Here is an 18,093-nt window from a genome sequence, read left to right as displayed (position 1 = left end):
GACGCACATAGTCTATCACTCGGGTACTTGAGGGGAATAATTTCCTTAAGGGGACGCTGTGCATTCAGTGGGCTCGATTTTCTTCTTTAAGAAAAATATTTTGTATATTGTTTCTAATCTGTTTCTGAGTTTATTTTCTCTACTGGTTTTAATTTTCTAGTTTTGAAAATACTCTTTAAACTTTGTTGTTTTTTATCATACTTTTCAAATTTTTTGTTCTAAGTATCTTAGGAATACATGATAAACAACAAAAGCTATGCTCCATCTAAGATGTGGTGGTTGTTCTCCTATTGTGCTTGAGATGCATCATTTGATTGAGGACTATCCGCTAAGTGAGAGCGCCCATAAGCCCTGGCGCATGAACCTAGGGTTTAAAAAGGTGGCAGATGATTATATACCCATCGAGTAGGTACAAGAGGAATCAAATATTGAGTCTAATAAGGGGGATGACATAGAGCACAACGAGCAGGGTGCCGAAGAGTATGCCCCCCCACATAGAGTATGACTAGAGACCAGGGAGTTTTCTTTTCCTCACTTCTTGATCTTGTGACTGTTTGAGCATTGGGGACAATGTTATGTTTTAAGTGTGGGGTGGAGGAAAACTTTTCTTTGTAGTAAATTGATATGTGGAACCCATCACTAGTTAATTAGTTCATATGATGGTATCATATGCATAAAACAAATGAGATATATATATATATATATATAAAATTTAGAGAGGTATGAAGGTAACTTCCTTTCCCACTAACTATGCATGCCTCTTAATGAGTCATTTTTGTATTGAGAAACAAAATAGGCAATTTGCAAAATTATAACAAAACTCTTTTAAAGGCAGGCGTGTTTACCTGTGGTGGGATAAGGCATACAATCAATTTCATCTTTTATGCCAATTGGAACTCCATCCAGTACCGATAATGCTTCACCTGACAACAATCACATTCCCAAAAATATTTAAAACACCATCACCTTAATTTTCTTTACGTGAATGAACTCTAATATCGAATGGGTTCTACAAGTTATGTTATTATGGTATAATGGAAATGAAAACTTTTTTTAAAAATCACATAGAAAAGTATGTCATTTATTTTGGGTAGCCTAAAACTGATACTAATATATTGCATTAGTAGGATAAAGAGAGTAAGATTTATTATTATGTCATTGCTTTAATAATTTTTTTAGAGAAATCAATATATTTGAAATTCTCAAATCATGATTTTTGAAGAATTTAGGATTTCATCTCATGATATCATGAGATGAAATCAACATGAAATCGCATGTCCAAACATTGATTTCATCTCATGATTTCCTGACCTATAAAAGCAACACATGGGAGACACTATTAGCATCATTGGCAGAATACGAACATTTAGAGGGCTAGGGTCCTCACACCACACTTGTAGATTGAAGTCTTGAAGATTTGAGTTGAAATTTTTCTTAAATATTTCTTCATTTCTTTAATTCATTGCTATGTTGAATATTTAAGTGTGTAGTATTTTATTCCATGACTTTAATCTTGCTTATGAGAATATTCATTATTATAGTTTGGATTAATATCTTGTTTTGCTTATATATTTAATGATCTTTATTTTTAATAAAGTGATGCGAATGAGTCTTTAATTATTCTTATTATTAATGTTTCTAAAGGGAGTAGCTAACCCTATGACTCACATTTATTTGAGCTTAAGAGAGAAAATTAGAGGTTAGGATTGATTAATTAACAAGAATTTGGGGCGTTAGTCCTCATCTAATGCTTCGAGTTAGAGATAGAAAAACTACTTGTAGCCACATTATGGTGTCTTGAATGCACTTAATCTAGCAAGAGATAGCCAATTAAGTAGTCTTGTTAGTGTCCGAAACAAACTAATATAGAATAGTTATCTGAGATTAATTAGCATAAACTCGCTCTTATTTGTAAAATTGTGAAACAAATTAGATCGTTACTTGACAGTGATTTTCCATGTATCCATGCTTGTGACCATTGATCATATTTTACTTACTTTGTAGATTAGTTTATATTTCTGCCTTAGTTATAGTTTTCTCAAAAATCAAATATAATTAGTGTTTGGTTTAGCATAGTTTGTAATGATTTCTAGCTTGTCTATATATTGTTCTCTAGGAGATTTGACCCTCGACTCATAATTGATTAAATTATATTGTATAAGGTTGTGTACACTTTGAGAAGTTGATTTGGACATCGGGGGAAAATTTGACCTTTTTGGGTTTGTTTGGGATCTAAACTTTCTTGTTTTGGTCCAAACTTGTGAATGTATTTGATTTTTTGTATATATCTTTGTGTTAGTTAGCTTTTATTTTTATTACTTGTGTCACTATGGCATTTTGGAATGAAAATGGTGGCAACCCATATTTTGATGATCCCTATCTATATTGTGGAGGACCTTATTTTTAAAAAGATTGTGAAAATGCTCCTGAGAGAGAGGTGCAAAAAACCCCAATCCTATGATCAATGTAACGAATATGCTAGTTGTGCTTTCGAGTTTGGTAGAAAAATTGACATGACAAGTGAAGAACAAAGTACCAAATTTGAAGGCATTCAAACAATTCTCCAAACCCTCGAGTCTCGACCAATCCATCTTTGCAAATGTCAAGGAATTGAATAGAGAAAAAGATTCATGTGAGGATATCGACCCCTCAAGTGTCATGAAGTTTCTATTCCTCAAGAAGAAATGATTAAAAAAAAGATTTCAAGCTCAATGGATAATTCCAAAGTTTTTTATTAACACAATGAAAATGAAGAAGTGGTTCAACTTGAAGAAGAAGAAGTCAAAGAAAAATCTGTAAACCTAAAAAAAAAGAGTGTATTGATTCTAGCGGTACGTGTATTTTACAGATTTGATACGGTACATAATCCTTTCCATAAAAAATCATTTGGACTCTTACCCAATTCTGATATACTAAAAGGTTTTTCAAATACCTTTTTAAATGATTTTCTAAAAATTAGATGAGGACTCTGTTATGAAATTTTTTGACTTAATTAAAAGACAATCATATGAGATAATAATAATATCCTAATTGAATATAATGTATCAAAATTTGAAAAAAAAAACATTTTAAATGAATAGGGCGATGGTAGGTACCTTGTTGGTAACGATGAGTTGATTGAGCCGCTTGTCTCAAGATATCGTGAGCGTCAAAGTTAATAAAAAATGACATTTGCATTGAAGGAGTAGATGAGTGCTCAACGGCTGATAAAAACCTTTCCATTACCTATCAAAAGCAAACACAAAAACACTTAACTATTTTATTCAATATCCCATGGAAATGGTGTAACAAAGAGAGAACTTTTCTATTGAAACAAAATAAATGATGAATTTACGGGGAGTATATTTTATATATTTTCAATTTTATAATTTTATTACTAAAAAAATAATTTTTTAAAATAATATTTTCAATAAATCACTAATAATATAGAAAAAATATTATAATTTTTATTTGAAAAGGCTAACAAAAAATGATAATAGCCGAGATAATCTTAGAAATAAAATCATTATTTATTTCATGAAATGTTTATTTTATCCCTGACATTTTCAATCCTCCAATGTTTTAATATCATGTATAATATTTATTTCTTTAACCTAGGTATTTGATTATTTATAGATTCTTATTTAAGTTTACTAACATTATAAGAAGAATAATATTTTGATGATTTTGTCACATAATATAATGCTAATATTTTATGATTATTATATATTACGTGTATAAAGTGTGTATATATATATATACACTAGTTTTGATACACATGCGTTCTATGCAATATATCTAAATCAAAAATTTATGTAAACAATTATAAATAAAATAATAAAGTATGCGTTCTATGAATATTTGAAAGTATATCATTGGTGAAAATTCTCCCCTTCCACACTCTCCAATGGAAGAAACTGATTTAAATAGTAGCCCCTTCCTACAAATATTTGAAAACTACTCCCTTTTTCCTCTTTTAATCCTCATGATATTATACGATAATATAATTTCACTGTAAATTCTCCTTTAGTGTTCCAAATCCACCATGCATGATCTCTTTCTTGGTATGTTATGGACCTTATGCTCTTCAAATTATAATTTGTTATCTCTTCAGAAAGGATTATTTTAACTTGTCTATATCCCACTCATTATTGTTGATGTACTTCTCGACTTTCACCTTCACAACTTGTGCTTTAGTATTTTTTATGAAATAAAAAGCACCTTGTTGAATCCAATTATCATACCAAAAGTTATAACTACATGTTTTTATTTATCATCAATTCTCACATTCCACCTCTTCTCGCACCTATATCAATTTTTTTCAAACATGTGAAGTCCCAATATCCTCTGCCACCGCCAAATGATCTTTTTTGCAATACTTGTTCCACATATAAGAACACTATAATGAATTAGTAGATACCCTAAAATTCCATCATAATTTAGCAAAAAAGGGCATTGATACAAAACCCCATTCCTCCTTTCTTTTGAGTAAAAACATATAATTTTTCATGCCACCCAATATTTATCTTTATGCTCTCTTTACCCCTAGAAGAACTTGACGAACATCTGAGGAATTATGTAAATGTCACCTTTAGGAGGATTATGGTTGATAGAAGATATATAGGCATAGATTGCAACACATGAGCTATTAAAGCATATCTTCCCCCATATAATAAGAACCTATTTTGTCATGACTCTTCTATTAATTAATCTCTCTCATGAGATCTTGAAAATGTGATATCCTTTTTTTACCATAGAAAACTAGGCAACCCAAGTAGATAAAAGGAAAGATCCTTGATATATTCTTGTCCATCTTTTCAACTTCTGTCCTAGTACCTCTGAGGCCTTCTTATGTAACTAGAAGAAAAACTCATTCTAATTGAGTATCATTCCTGAAACTTGTTCATATTTGATCAACACTTTCATCGTCTTTTTAATTGACTTTTTGTATCCTAAACAAAATAGAATGGTATCATTTCCATATGATTAATTATTTATTGTTAGATTTCATTTTGATACACCATACCTTTTGAATTCAACATTCTCATGAACCTTATTCAAACCGCTAGCAAGCACTTCAGGAGCAATGATAATTATGATGGGTGATAGATGATATCCTTATTTTCAACCCCTAGATGAATGAAAGAAACCACACGCCTGTCCATTCACAAATATTGAATACAAGTTGTTGGACACCAACCTCCATACCATATCAATAATGATTTCTAAGAAGTTAAAGTCCTTAATACTTTTGTTAGGAAAATACATGATGTCATGATGTTGTATACTTTTGTCATATTTAATTTCACAACCACATTCTGTTATTTAATTTTTAGTGTAATATCCCTGATTATTTTTTGTACCTATAACACATTTTCTTTGATGCTTCTCCTCTTGATAAAACTAGTTTGATTTAGTGAAATCGAATCAGGTAGAATCCTCACAATGCTTTCATGAAACATCATATACATGATTTGCAAAAGTACATAGGCTTAAAAACTTAGATCGATGAAAAGCTTGGACAATTTTTTTTGGAATAAGAACCAAGTTTGTGAGTGTTATGAATGTTGGAAGATTGTGTCCACAAAAAACAATCTTGACCATTTTGGTGATGTCTTCTCCAATAATATAACAACATTAAAGTTTCAAGAAAATCATCCTGCCTACTTGTGTTATCTCCATTGAGAGCACAAATCAATGTCTTAAACCTCTTTAATATATGACAGTATGACCATTTCCTTATTTTGATTATGCGAAATCAAGTTAGGAGATGTTGTCTAACATTTCTTGATTGTTCAACACATCTATATTTTTAAACTGGTTCTCAGCGAAAGTAATCGTTGTTGCATCAATTTGTTCATTTGAATTCACAACATTCCATTGAATTGTTTGTATCTCACTAACGTATAGTTTCTTCATCCTAACTTTGATATATGAGTGAAAAAACTTGTCTTTATGCCCCTATATTTGAATCATTTCATGCCTGCCTTTTTCTTCCAGTACTCCTCTATATACAAATATTTCCTTAGTTCAATTTCTACTCTTTTTTAGTTCAAGTCTACTGTCCTATAAGGGTGTAATTTTCAGTTTGTCTCCTTCAGTTCGATAACACCCTCCAGAATAATCTTATTCCCAATCTTGAGTAACTCTATTAGTGCATTATTATTCATATACATTGAGAAAAACCTCATGTCTCACTATCGGAGTGAAAGGATGCCCCCTAAGTTTCTCCTCCTCTTCCTTAAGTATGACATTAAAATCACCTTCTACTATCCATGACTCACTACTTACGTCAGTTATACTTTCTATGTCTTTCCACAATTCCACCTCTCTATTGCATTACACCTGGTATAATTGAAGTTATTTTGAAGAGGTTATTAAGAAAACTGAACCTCATAGTTATTTGTTGAGGAGTATCTAAAACAACCCGTCCTGTCAACTCTTCTTTTCAGAATATTCATATCTTTGATGATGAGTTTGTCACAGTATTTTTAAAATCAAGTCTTCTTTTATATTGTCTAGATCTTCTAGAGCTTGGAAATATTTCACTAGAGTTATAAATGAAAAGTGATGACTCTTGCTAAGTTCTATCAACCTCTCATAAGATTTTTGAGAAGTAACAAATCTTATATTTCAAAACAATAGTTGTCCTATCATTGATTACTGATATGACCCCTATTCTTAATGCTTCTTGTTTTCACCTGAAGTGGAACAATGGATTGTTCTTGCTTTCCCGTTTTATTTTCACTTTTTAAATCAACTATTTGTCTTGGTGATAAATCTCCTACTTTTTCAACACTTCGTATATTCTCCTCCGGGTCTTCATCTTCGTCCCTCTCGTGTATTTGCTGCTTCTACCCCGATGATAGTTCTTGTAAAATTGAAAAAATATTTTTATCAGAATTTGAATCTATTATGTTTAAAGGATCTAGTGATTTCTCCCCTTTCTGTGTATTCTCCTTTGCAATATCTAGATCCCACACTTTTAATGTTAAATTTGCATCCTTTGTATCACCTAATTTTACCTTGTTGGTGCAATTTCTTTGCACTTCTGGGACCTGAGACACTTGAAGAATCTTTTCCCTTCTTTGGTTATGTCTGAAAAGATCGAAATAAAATGAGTGGTAGTATAGCTATTGTTCTTGAGAAATGACCCGGTCTGGCCCATTCCTCGAAAGAAGTTTTTACGGGATCCCTATCTCATTGACACTCATAGTATCATCCTTCTGTATGTTTTTGGTGTTGTTTGATTTTGTTCCTTGAATTCTCCTTCCACACCATTCCTTTGTTGAATCAACACCTATCGTATTCGGTATTTCCCTTGAGGTCTGATTCTTTTCCTACAAGATCTTAAATTCATTCTATATACTATTTTCTTTACTTGATTGTTGTTTATCCTTTGGTGGTTGTTTCCGATTTCAGACCTTCTCCTTTCCCCACCTTCCATAATTTCTATCCTTTTCATAATTTTTTTTATTATTATTCTGGACTTGAAAATTCTCTTTATCAATAGCTTAATTTGCTTCCTCTTTCTTCCCTACTTTTGGGTGTAATTTCTCCATTAGTTTGCACAGTGTCTTTGATTACCTTTGCTGCCTCTTCCTCGCTCGTTCTTGAATACAATTTCGGATGTAGTGCATAATGTTCTTGTTCATTATGATCATGTAACCTACAATCGACATAGTATTTTTGAAATATAATCATATTTAATTCTGTTCCACTTTTCTACCACCTCTCTTGTTTGCTTTCTCATATCAATCTTGATTTTTTTGGAAATTAACCTAATAGGTCCACCTCCATCCTGACTCGGGCACAATTTGGTCTCGTTTAATTTTTTGTTGTCATATATATTTGAAGGGGTTTACCAACCACTGGAGCTAATTAGAACACTACTTCTTTCACAAAAAAAGAAAAATTTAGGCGGGAGGGCTGTAAACAATATTCAAGCTATAGCCGTTGTAGTTTCCTCCTCGGGATCAAACATTGGATTCCACTGTAAAGTACGCATTGGATATGGCCATTGTTGATGAGTTACATAAAAAGAAAGTTTTGATAACAGATTTGCATAATTTTCTAATATTGTTGCTCTGATTAAAACATGATGATTGCTTCACAACCCAATATTACATTCTCCCTTAAGTTTACATTGTTTAGGGATCATCTTTCTTAGTTCTTTAATTTCAGGCATACCATATTAGAACTTATCAATAACTATGTATTGAAGATTTTCTTTATTTATCATCTGAGTCACTTCCTCTTCATCTCATATAATTCTGGGCTCTCCATGTAGGTAAGAAATAAGTTTCATTGGGATAGGTTTAATAGTAATGAGTTTGGGATGTAATTTTGAAGTATAAATTTAGTGATGACATACGTTATCTTTTTCAGAATTCTATGTATTTGGACTACAAATTTTTAGTTAACAACTCAGTAATCATTCTAAGATTATAGTTATAAGATCAAGAGACAGAGAAGAACTAAAGACTATCTATTTTGTATATTATTTCTCTCTAATCATCGACTGCCATTCAATGTATATATATACATAAGTTATACAATTTGTAGAGTTGCAGTTACACTAGGATACAAGTAATAATAGTTAAAACATATCTGAATACATACTGAAATGGACACACACTAATAATAGTACAAAAATTACTTATACAATGGTTGATAATGAAAAAGTTATTATATGATGATTCATAATAATGAAAGAATCGTTATGCGGTGATTAATATGAAGGAATTGTTATAAGTTGATTAGTAATAGTTAACCACACTTTCTTAGGATAAAAATGTGCAAGTACTACATTTCTTAGAATAAAATTCAAAAAATAAGAAAAAGCAATAGGATAAGAGAATTATCACACACATTTTAATGGTATATTATGCGTGTGAGAAATATTTTCAATGCAAGTAACACGATATAATATAATTTATATTTATTTATATAAGAGTAGAAATGAGAAAAACAATAGTAATAATTAATACCTTGGTGGGTGTAATAAGCTTAGAATTATAAGCAGTTGAATAATCCAGTATGGTCCACCTACTGAAGCTGTATAGAGGCTTTGGAGCTACCATACATCCCAATGCCTGCCTAACTTGCTCCCTCGGAGACGCTCCACTTTGATTTTCTTCTTCTTTTCCACCTGTAACCAATTAGGTACTCTATATTTAATTTATTTTTTTTAATAAATGAATGCTTTACGCCTAACTATTAGATTGGGCCTAATTTAATTAAATAAGAGGAAACTTCGGAAATAGAAAATAACTTTAATGAGGCTCCATAGTAATAGTTTACTAATTACGATTCGTAGCTACATGTTAGAGAGAGGAGAGAGACGAACAAGATTGGGTGAGGGAAGAGAACAGTGAGCAAGAGAGGGAAGAGATTGGAGACAGGTGAATTGTATTTGTATATATGTTATATAATTGTATATATGTAACTGATATAAATATGATCAATGATTGTATTTGTATATCTACATAATCGCGTATATATATATAATTAGTATGTATATGTATCAATGTATACAATAGTATTAACAAAATACAATTTGTATCAATGAATAAAATGTATACAATCATATCAATTTGTATTTGTACATGTATAATTTATTGTCATCATTTGTATCAACGAATACATGTGTATTTGTATCAACGAATACATGTATATTTGTATCACTAAAGAGATCTGTATTGTTGACACTTATAATTTGTATTTGTATAATTGATTGTTATCATTTGTGTTTGTATGAATGACTGCTAACATTTATATTTGTATAATTTGTGTTTGTATAAGCGAGATAGACTGGACAGAAAGAAGCGAGAGAGACTGGGCAGATAATTTGTATTTGTATATATAATTGATTGTTATCATTTGTGTTTGTATAAACGACGGCTAATAGTTGTAGTTGTATAATTTGTGTTTGTCTAAGCGAGAGACTGGACAGAAAGAAGCGAGAGAGAGACTAGACATGGAGAGGAGAGAGGCGAGAGAGATGACTAAAAAAGAGGAGAAAAACAAGCGAGATTGAGAGAGGAGAGAGGCGAGAGAGAGGAAGAGAGGAGATATGTAAATACGGTTAAAGGATAGTCGCGAATGATAATTAATATAAACTGTAGAGTAATTAACTAGAATATTTTTGCTTATCCGTGTAATGTCCCCATTAAATAATGAGTAACTTACCTAAATCTCAATAGTCTAGAAGTTAATTACTTAGATACACGCTAGTTTGTAAGTTGATTTGCATGTATATGAGATAGATTGACAAATCTCGCCGGCTTCCTCCCATCTCACTCACCACTCTCCTATGTATATGGTATCCCAGATACATGCGAATCACACCAAATACACATATATACATGTATCTAGTGTGTATATAATGTGATTCACATGTATCTGGGATATATAGACAAATCTCGCTCACCTGCATTCTGTTATGGTTCGCCTCTCTACCTATTTTAATATATCTAGTAGCAAAAAATATATATCAAGTTGTATAAAACATGTATTTATGTGTATCTGACTTTAATATGATATTATTAATTAGTGATATAAATATAATCATTTTAAACTATAGAGAGAATTAATAGATATGATGAAAATGTTTGTGTAATTAGGCAATTTCTCTTTAAATAAATGGTTTACTCATTCCACTTTACCTCTTTAGCATTTGAAGCTCTGGATATTGAATGAGAACGATAACTTCCTTATATAGTAATATTTTTTGGTGAGACTTTTCTTTTTTAATAAAGATTTTTTTTCTCTAAAACTCGAATTACATTTTTCTATCATTTTGAGATCACTGCTAAAAATCTTACAATAGAGGGGAAAAAAATCTTATATGCAAAATTCAAGAATCTTATGTCAATTTTTTTTAGAATTTCGTCTGAAATATATATTAGATGGAGAAATTGTTGTTATATAAATTAAAGTCTTATTTTATTTGTGTGTTCTTTGTATTCTAAAATGTATTATGTTATTGAACTTTACTTATCCTGAAAAACTCTTTATCCATGAACAAAAAATTGGATAGACGACAGAAGTGTACATTGGATCAGATTGGTTCGAATTTCGTAAGTATCAAATTAAATATTTATGTCGGATTTTTAAATCTAAAAATTATATTAAACTAATAAAAGTCAGGTATTTCAACCTTTGAACTTTTCAATTTTCTCACGTTCTTGGATTTTTTCAAATAAAGTCTTCCTACAAACATATAATAAATTTGTGCTTCAAATATTTCCTTAGTCCTACCAAAATGCAACCATTTAATTAGACGTTTCTTAAGAAAATGAGTGATGCCACTATAATATTTAAGAAAAATAATAATGAAATCACAAAAAAATAATCATTACAAATTAATAAGTAATAATAACAACAATCATAATTTTAAAGTATAAGTCATGTTAAATTAAGTCTTGATAAAAATTAATTATATGACCATATATTAAAAATATGAAGTTTTAAATTTTAATTATTTTAGTTAATGTAAAACTAAATAACATATATCCAAACTTAAGTGTTCACCCTGAGATGCAAAAATTAATCTAGAAATGGCCACCTTACTTGTAATAAGTATATATAAAAGAAAACAAGTAAAGGGAATTAAATAGCAAATTAACCTTGATAATAGTGAAGTGGAACATATAGAGGTGACTCTTGCAACTCAGCAAATGTAACAAGCTGCCAAATGAAACTATTTGTCAGTAATAAAATCCACACAACTTGAGCATATATATATATATATATATATATATAATATAGCTTAATATAATATGAGATAAAATTAATGTACCTTGTGAATTAAGTTATTTCTCTTGAGAAAATAGAGCATAATGGATCCAAAGATGGGCGTTTCCAACAACCATGCAAACACTTTAACAAGAAACCCGGCCATCCTAGGGGCTGCATATAAATATACTAAAATTGTAATATAATCCACAAAAATAACATATTCGTGTAGAATGTCTAAAAATAAACACAAATCTTATTACTATCTCAGAGGTGAGGAAAGGAATCTATTTATGATAGATCCCTGACTCAAAACAAAATTTAACTAATTTTCAAATTGCAAATTAAATGTTGTATTAATTTTATTCATGATAACATAAATCTTAACTAGCTATTAAATGATGTGTAACTTATAAAAAAAAATTACATAAATAAAAAGGAAAACAAAATTTAATTAAGTTAAACAACCTTCTCCAACAATTATGATCAATCAACCATATTTTATGGCCGTTGCCTTTTCATTAAATGCTGAAACGTATACACTATACACCTTTCACCTCCAGGTTTACTCCATCCTATCTTTACTTGCATCAAGCATTTCATTTATTTTTTTTGAATTTTCGTTAAGGGGATTAAAATATATATATAAAAAATTAATTAATTATATAAAAATTATTTAATATTTATAATTTTTAATGAAAGAAATTCATCTGATGATCAACTTTGTAAAATAAAGATGATTTAAGGTAGGAAAATTAAATCATAAGAAGATTATATTCGTCCTATCCGATCTATTTAATAATTCAAGAACTCATCAATCTCCCATAGTCATACTAAAGAATTTATTTTAATTAAGAAATCAAATAAAGAAATTTAAACTTAGTAAAAGTTGATAGATTAAGTTTTAACCAATTATTTAGCCTAATAACTCATCTCAATTCAAATAACATTTAGGTAAATTAATAACTCATCCGTTTATTCACTCCATCTAAATCCAACCTAATCTATTCATTCATTAATTAAACACCCCATAATAAGATGAAGCAAAAACCAGGACAATCTTTAAAAAATAAAAGTGTATATGTAGAAAAGTTTTAAAAATATTTTCTCCTTTTGTATATATGAGTGAGTTAACATTTTTAATATGGATTGTTTGAAGTGATGTGAAAGAGAAAAATGAAAAGAAAGCAATATAATTAGTAAATAAGATAAACCTTTGACATTGGCTGTGAGATAAAATTGATTACTATTGGGACCAACATCAACATCTTCAGCAGCTTTGTAAATCTCTCCTTTAGTCTTCAAAAATCCCATTTTTATTCGAGAGAGAGAGAGAGAGAGAGAAGAGTGGGTGGAAGTTAGTGGAGAAGAAGAACAGGAAATGGGGTGTTATATATCAAAGTTTTTTATTTATGGGACAAAACAACAATTCAACTTACGTTGCCCATGCAAATTTTCTTTCTTTTTTTCTTTCTATATATATTCGTTCATTTTTAATATTAATTTTTTAAAAATAATTTGAAGAATAAGTATTTAATATTGAGAGTAAAACATAGAAAAAATAATTATCTTTTTTTTGATATGATAAAAAAGATAAATATAAATAAAAATATATTTTAGAAACAAATGACAAACAAAAGTGAACGGACGATGAACTAACTATTTATAGAGATGTTTTTTTGCACTTTTCACTATTAGAGGGGATTCTCTTTGTAAAAGCAAAAGTTGGGGAGGGTCCATTCCAATTGTAGAACAAACAATTCTTTTGACATTTTCTAAGCATAAGCGTTACAAACACTGACTAATTTGTCATTTTCCATTTCTCTTTGCTTCTCATTCTTACTCTCTCTTTTTTTCTTTTCTTTTCTTGAAACAACAAAAAATATTACTAGTACATAGCAGGCCAAGTGGCACACTAATAATTAAGAATTAACATGAATTATTATCCTTTTTCTTACATTTTTTTCACTTTCTTTAAAAATTTGTATGTAAACACTTTAAGCTGTATGTAAACACTTAAATTTGTCCTTTTTACTTTCATCAGATTTTTCTTTTTCAAATTTTAACTTAATTTTTTTTTGTGGAAATGGCCCCATTTGTATCTTTTTAAAAAAAAATAAATGAAAATAGGGCATAGCCCATTTATTAAATAACTAGAAACCGTACCCAAAGGAAAATGAGCCATTTGAGGAAAGGAAATAAGACAACAAACAGAAAATGACCCCATTTGTATCATCCCCTTCGACAACCTTATTTATTTATGGGAAAAAGGACAAATATACCCCCGAACTATCGTAAATGGTATGCAAATACCCTCCGTCATATTTTTGGGACATTGATGCCCCTGCCGTCCAAAAACTAGAGCATATATACCCTTTATACTAATGGACATACACGTGTCAAAATCTTATCCATCGATCTGACATTTATCGACGGATAAGATTGCGCCACGTGTCCCTATTTAGTCTTCCGTTAGAGTGAAGGGCATATATGCTCTAGTTTTTGGACGGCAGGGGCACCAATGTCTCAAAAATATGACGGAGGATATCTGCATACCATTTACGATAGTTCAAGGGGTATATTTGTCCTTTTTCCCTTTATTTATTTATCTTTTCAACAAGCTGTTGCATTCTTTGGGAGCAGGGTAGACTTAATAAGATTGGAGGCCTTAAAGTGAAATCCTAAAAATGAGCTTTAATATTTTTTTAAAAAGAAAAAAGATCATATATACTTTTATTTAAAATTTACTTTTCTAACTTTTTTAAATGCGAAGTCATTAATTACTGTTTTATAATCGATTTGTTTTAGTAATTCCTTTTCAATTGATAATATAGCTAATTCATTCATTCTCTCTTGAGACATTGTTGATCTTAGATAAGATTTTATCAATTGTAGTTCCGAAAAACTTCTTTCAATTGAAGCAACTGTTATAGAAATTGTTAAACATTATTCTATAAGCAATATATGCATTAGGGAAAGAATCAAGTCTTTTTATTTGATTTCAAGTATTTCCATTAGATCATTATCTTTCACTTGTATTATTTCTCTTAACACTTTTAATTCAAAAAATAAAATCTAAATCATTAATATCAAAATAACTATTATGTGTTAAAGAAAGTTCAATGTTAAGACAATATTTTTTAAAATTATCATCATCTAGAAACCAAAATATTTTCATATGCTTCAAACTGTTCAAAACAAGATGGTATACTTATGAATTAAGAACATCAACAATAATAAGTTAACAAGAAAAAATTATAAAATAAAGTTGGAATAATAAAACCTGACACGAATTTGATAAGTTGATATAACAATATCGAAATAGTGTTGCGTTCCTTCAATATAATGATTGCTTGTCGCACTTCTTGAGATTTTGAAGAAGACACTCAAAAGCAAATTTTATTCTTTTGCAACTTGTAAGCAACAGTAAATCAAAAGATTTTGTAGGAGTTCAATATTGAGAATAAAAATAATAAAAAAGATGAATATAAGGTAAATAATAATATAAGGTCAAATTCTTAGAGATAACCAAGAAAGCACAATTTCCCACATAAGGAAATTATTCCCCAAAAATGTTTCGTTCACTTTCCTAAAGTGGGAAAACTAACAACATTTCTTTTTTACTTCTTACACATTTTTTTATAATTTAAAAGTAATTTTTTTTCTATAATATGTATAAGTACTTTTTAAAAAAAAAATCCCCCCCCCCCAAAATAATAATAATATTGGGGCCCAAGCGATGACTTTAGTGGCCTAGTGGTTAAGACGGGGCTGTTTGGGAGTTGATCTGTCTAGAAGAAAATAAAAAGTATCAAAGTTAGCGAATGTTACTTATATATATTCCACACAATGACAAAGATCAGAGTTAGTAAATATAGTTGGGATAGAGGAAGAAAATACTACATTCGTTCCTATTTATATGTTGTCCTTACTAAAAACAAATGGTTCTGAATACCCCATCCGTTCCTATTTATATGTCGTCGTTCTATTTTATATGTCATCCTTACTAAAAATAGATGGTCCGTAATATTTGTCATTTCACAAAACCAATGCATAAATGACATTATTCTTCCTATTTTACCCTTTGAAAGTTCTTAGCCTTGAAAATATACATTTGTCGAACATAGAAAAATTAAGTAATTAATCATGTTCATTGGTCAAATCAGTTAATTAAAGTAAATAAATTCATGTTCATTTATAGAAAACCTGACTTCAGCAGAACACTAAATAAGGATACAATGGTAAGCTTACCTAGTTTCTTAAGGGGAGTAAAACCTACAATGGTGACATACAAATAGGAACGGAGGGAGTAGTTGTGTAATACCTCAGAAAATGGAAGTTGAGTTTGGAAAGGAGTTGCAAATTTTGGGTTGACTGATGCAGGATCTACGGTTCGTAGAAGGCAGCCGTAGGAATGGTTTCGAAAAATTGGAAAATGTCAAGTCCTTGATGATGGTCTATGGATGAACATGACAAGCCGTAAGATTTTCTACGGGCCATAGGAAGTGCCATAGAGTTGATACAGACTTGGTGAATTTTGGGAACTTTGGACCTACAGGTCGTGGGATCTGTTACAGACCGTAGGATGGGTTCTGTGAAAAAGTGTTTGGACTTGGAGGGTTTTAGTCACTTGGCTTCTACGGGTGATGTTTACGAGCCATAGAAGAGGTGTCGACCCGTAGTAATGATTCATTGAAATTGTCTAGGATTTTTAAGTCCTAATAAGTGATTCTACGGTTGACCAGGACGGTCCGTAGGAAGACCTTCAGGTCGTAGTTCAGAACTGTAGAAGTCACTCGATAGTTTTAAACAAGGGTATTTTGGTCTTTTACTACCCATCTAGCCCCTAAACTACATCATTTTAGCCTTATAACTACCCCTATGCTCATTTTTATCCTCACCGCTAAGCCTAATTTCTCGCTTTCACTAAAAATCTCCCAAATCCCTCAAGTTTTCTTCTTCAAATTCTCTCAAGAGCTCCAAGGTGAAGAGCAAGAGTTTCAAGCTTCAAGGTCTCATTCTCCTTGGATTCTTAGGGCTTTAATTATCAAGGTATGTGTGAATTCACCAATGGATCCCTTTAATTCATTGGGTCCCAAAAGAATCTCAATCTCCTAATTCGATTTAATCCAATTCTATTAAGGTTTCATGAAATTTTCCATTGGTCCTATTTATTATGATTCAATTGTTTAAATTCAATCTTATTATGCATGATTTGATTTAATTACATGAATTTCAATTGATTTCATAGGGACCCATGCCTATGCCTGAACTTGAATTATGAACAATGCTTATGAAATTATGAACTATGATCATGAATTTGATTAAGGATTTATACATGTTTTATGAAAATAATAATTTATGACTAAAGAATGCTTATAAAGTGTCAATGGTTTGTGAAAGGTTTTCTCATAGTTGAATAAAACCATGATTTAGATTCTTAGAAAGGTAAGTGTTTTACTATGAAAGTTTTACGAAATCTTGATTTGAAATGAGCTACTCTATAATGACTTATAATTGGATTGGCAATCTTAATTGTTGCCTTTCCAAGTATTTTGATATGAATATGATTATGTATTTTTCGTTGAGATTACTTAGCACCAAGAGTACTTTGGAATGAAGACCATACTGTTAGTAGAAGTTTGGTCTTTAGTAGCAATTCTCTTGTCCATAACTACGCGCCCACGTATGATTGTCTCAATTGACCTAAGCTAGTGGATTCACTTTAGCAAAGAATGAATGTGACATAATTTTACCTTGGCAAGTAGATTATTCTTTTCGGTGTGAGGGTCATGGCAGATTCTATGTTATAGCTCACGGTTAATGGTAAATATTCCACAAATGATTAATGTTTTCTTCAAAGGTTTTATGAAAGTCTCTCAAACAGTTTTAAGTATGCATTGACCTCGTATATGATTTATGATTTCTTTCTAAAAGCTTTTACTTCATTTTACTTTGTCTTGCATATCATGTTTAAGTTCATCATGTTATCATGCCTACGTTTTATGAATTTCCCTATACTAAGTACATTTATCGTAATAATACATACTTGTGCCTATATTATCTCATAATATAGGATCCAACACTCCTCCTCCAACTCGTGGTTAGCTTGGATTACTTTGTTCGTACCGTGGATTGGTGAGTCCTCATGCTTCGAGGACAATACCATTGTTGCTTTATTTCTCTTATTGTCTTTTGTTTCAGACTTGTATGTGGTGTATGAGTTATGTCCCAACCACTCTTATGATGTTTATAAAGGCTATGCCATACTAAGTTTGGATTCCCGCACTTATGTTCAGATTTCTTTCATGAAATAAGACTTATGTTGCCTGTTCTCTCTCTCGTGTTGTATTTTTTTAACGTTATACTTATGTC

The 18,093-nt window shown here is 30.5% G+C and overlaps 1 protein-coding gene across 1 annotated transcript in view; it reads right to left on the bottom strand.

Annotated features, from left to right (window-relative positions):
- LOC102582660 (fatty acid amide hydrolase-like) overlaps nt 1-13,054 on the bottom strand; it is a 71,660-nt gene extending 58,606 nt beyond the window's left edge. Inside the window, exons 1-6 of the mRNA XM_006354034.2 lie at nt 12,933-13,054; nt 11,783-11,892; nt 11,610-11,670; nt 8,970-9,130; nt 3,096-3,225; nt 846-923 (exon numbers count right to left, since the gene is read on the bottom strand). Coding sequence (XP_006354096.1) covers nt 846-923; nt 3,096-3,225; nt 8,970-9,130; nt 11,610-11,670; nt 11,783-11,892; nt 12,933-13,032 — 640 coding nt within the window. The 5' untranslated portion in view covers nt 13,033-13,054. The remainder of the gene's footprint in view (nt 1-845; nt 924-3,095; nt 3,226-8,969; nt 9,131-11,609; nt 11,671-11,782; nt 11,893-12,932) is intronic.
- Nucleotides 13,055-18,093: the final 5,039 nt, after the last annotated feature.

Source organism: Solanum tuberosum, unplaced genomic scaffold (genome assembly GCF_000226075.1).
Source record: "Solanum tuberosum cultivar DM 1-3 516 R44 unplaced genomic scaffold, SolTub_3.0 scf00166, whole genome shotgun sequence".
Taxonomy (NCBI): domain Eukaryota; kingdom Viridiplantae; phylum Streptophyta; class Magnoliopsida; order Solanales; family Solanaceae; genus Solanum; species Solanum tuberosum.
This window is presented reverse-complemented; position numbering and strand designations above follow the sequence as displayed.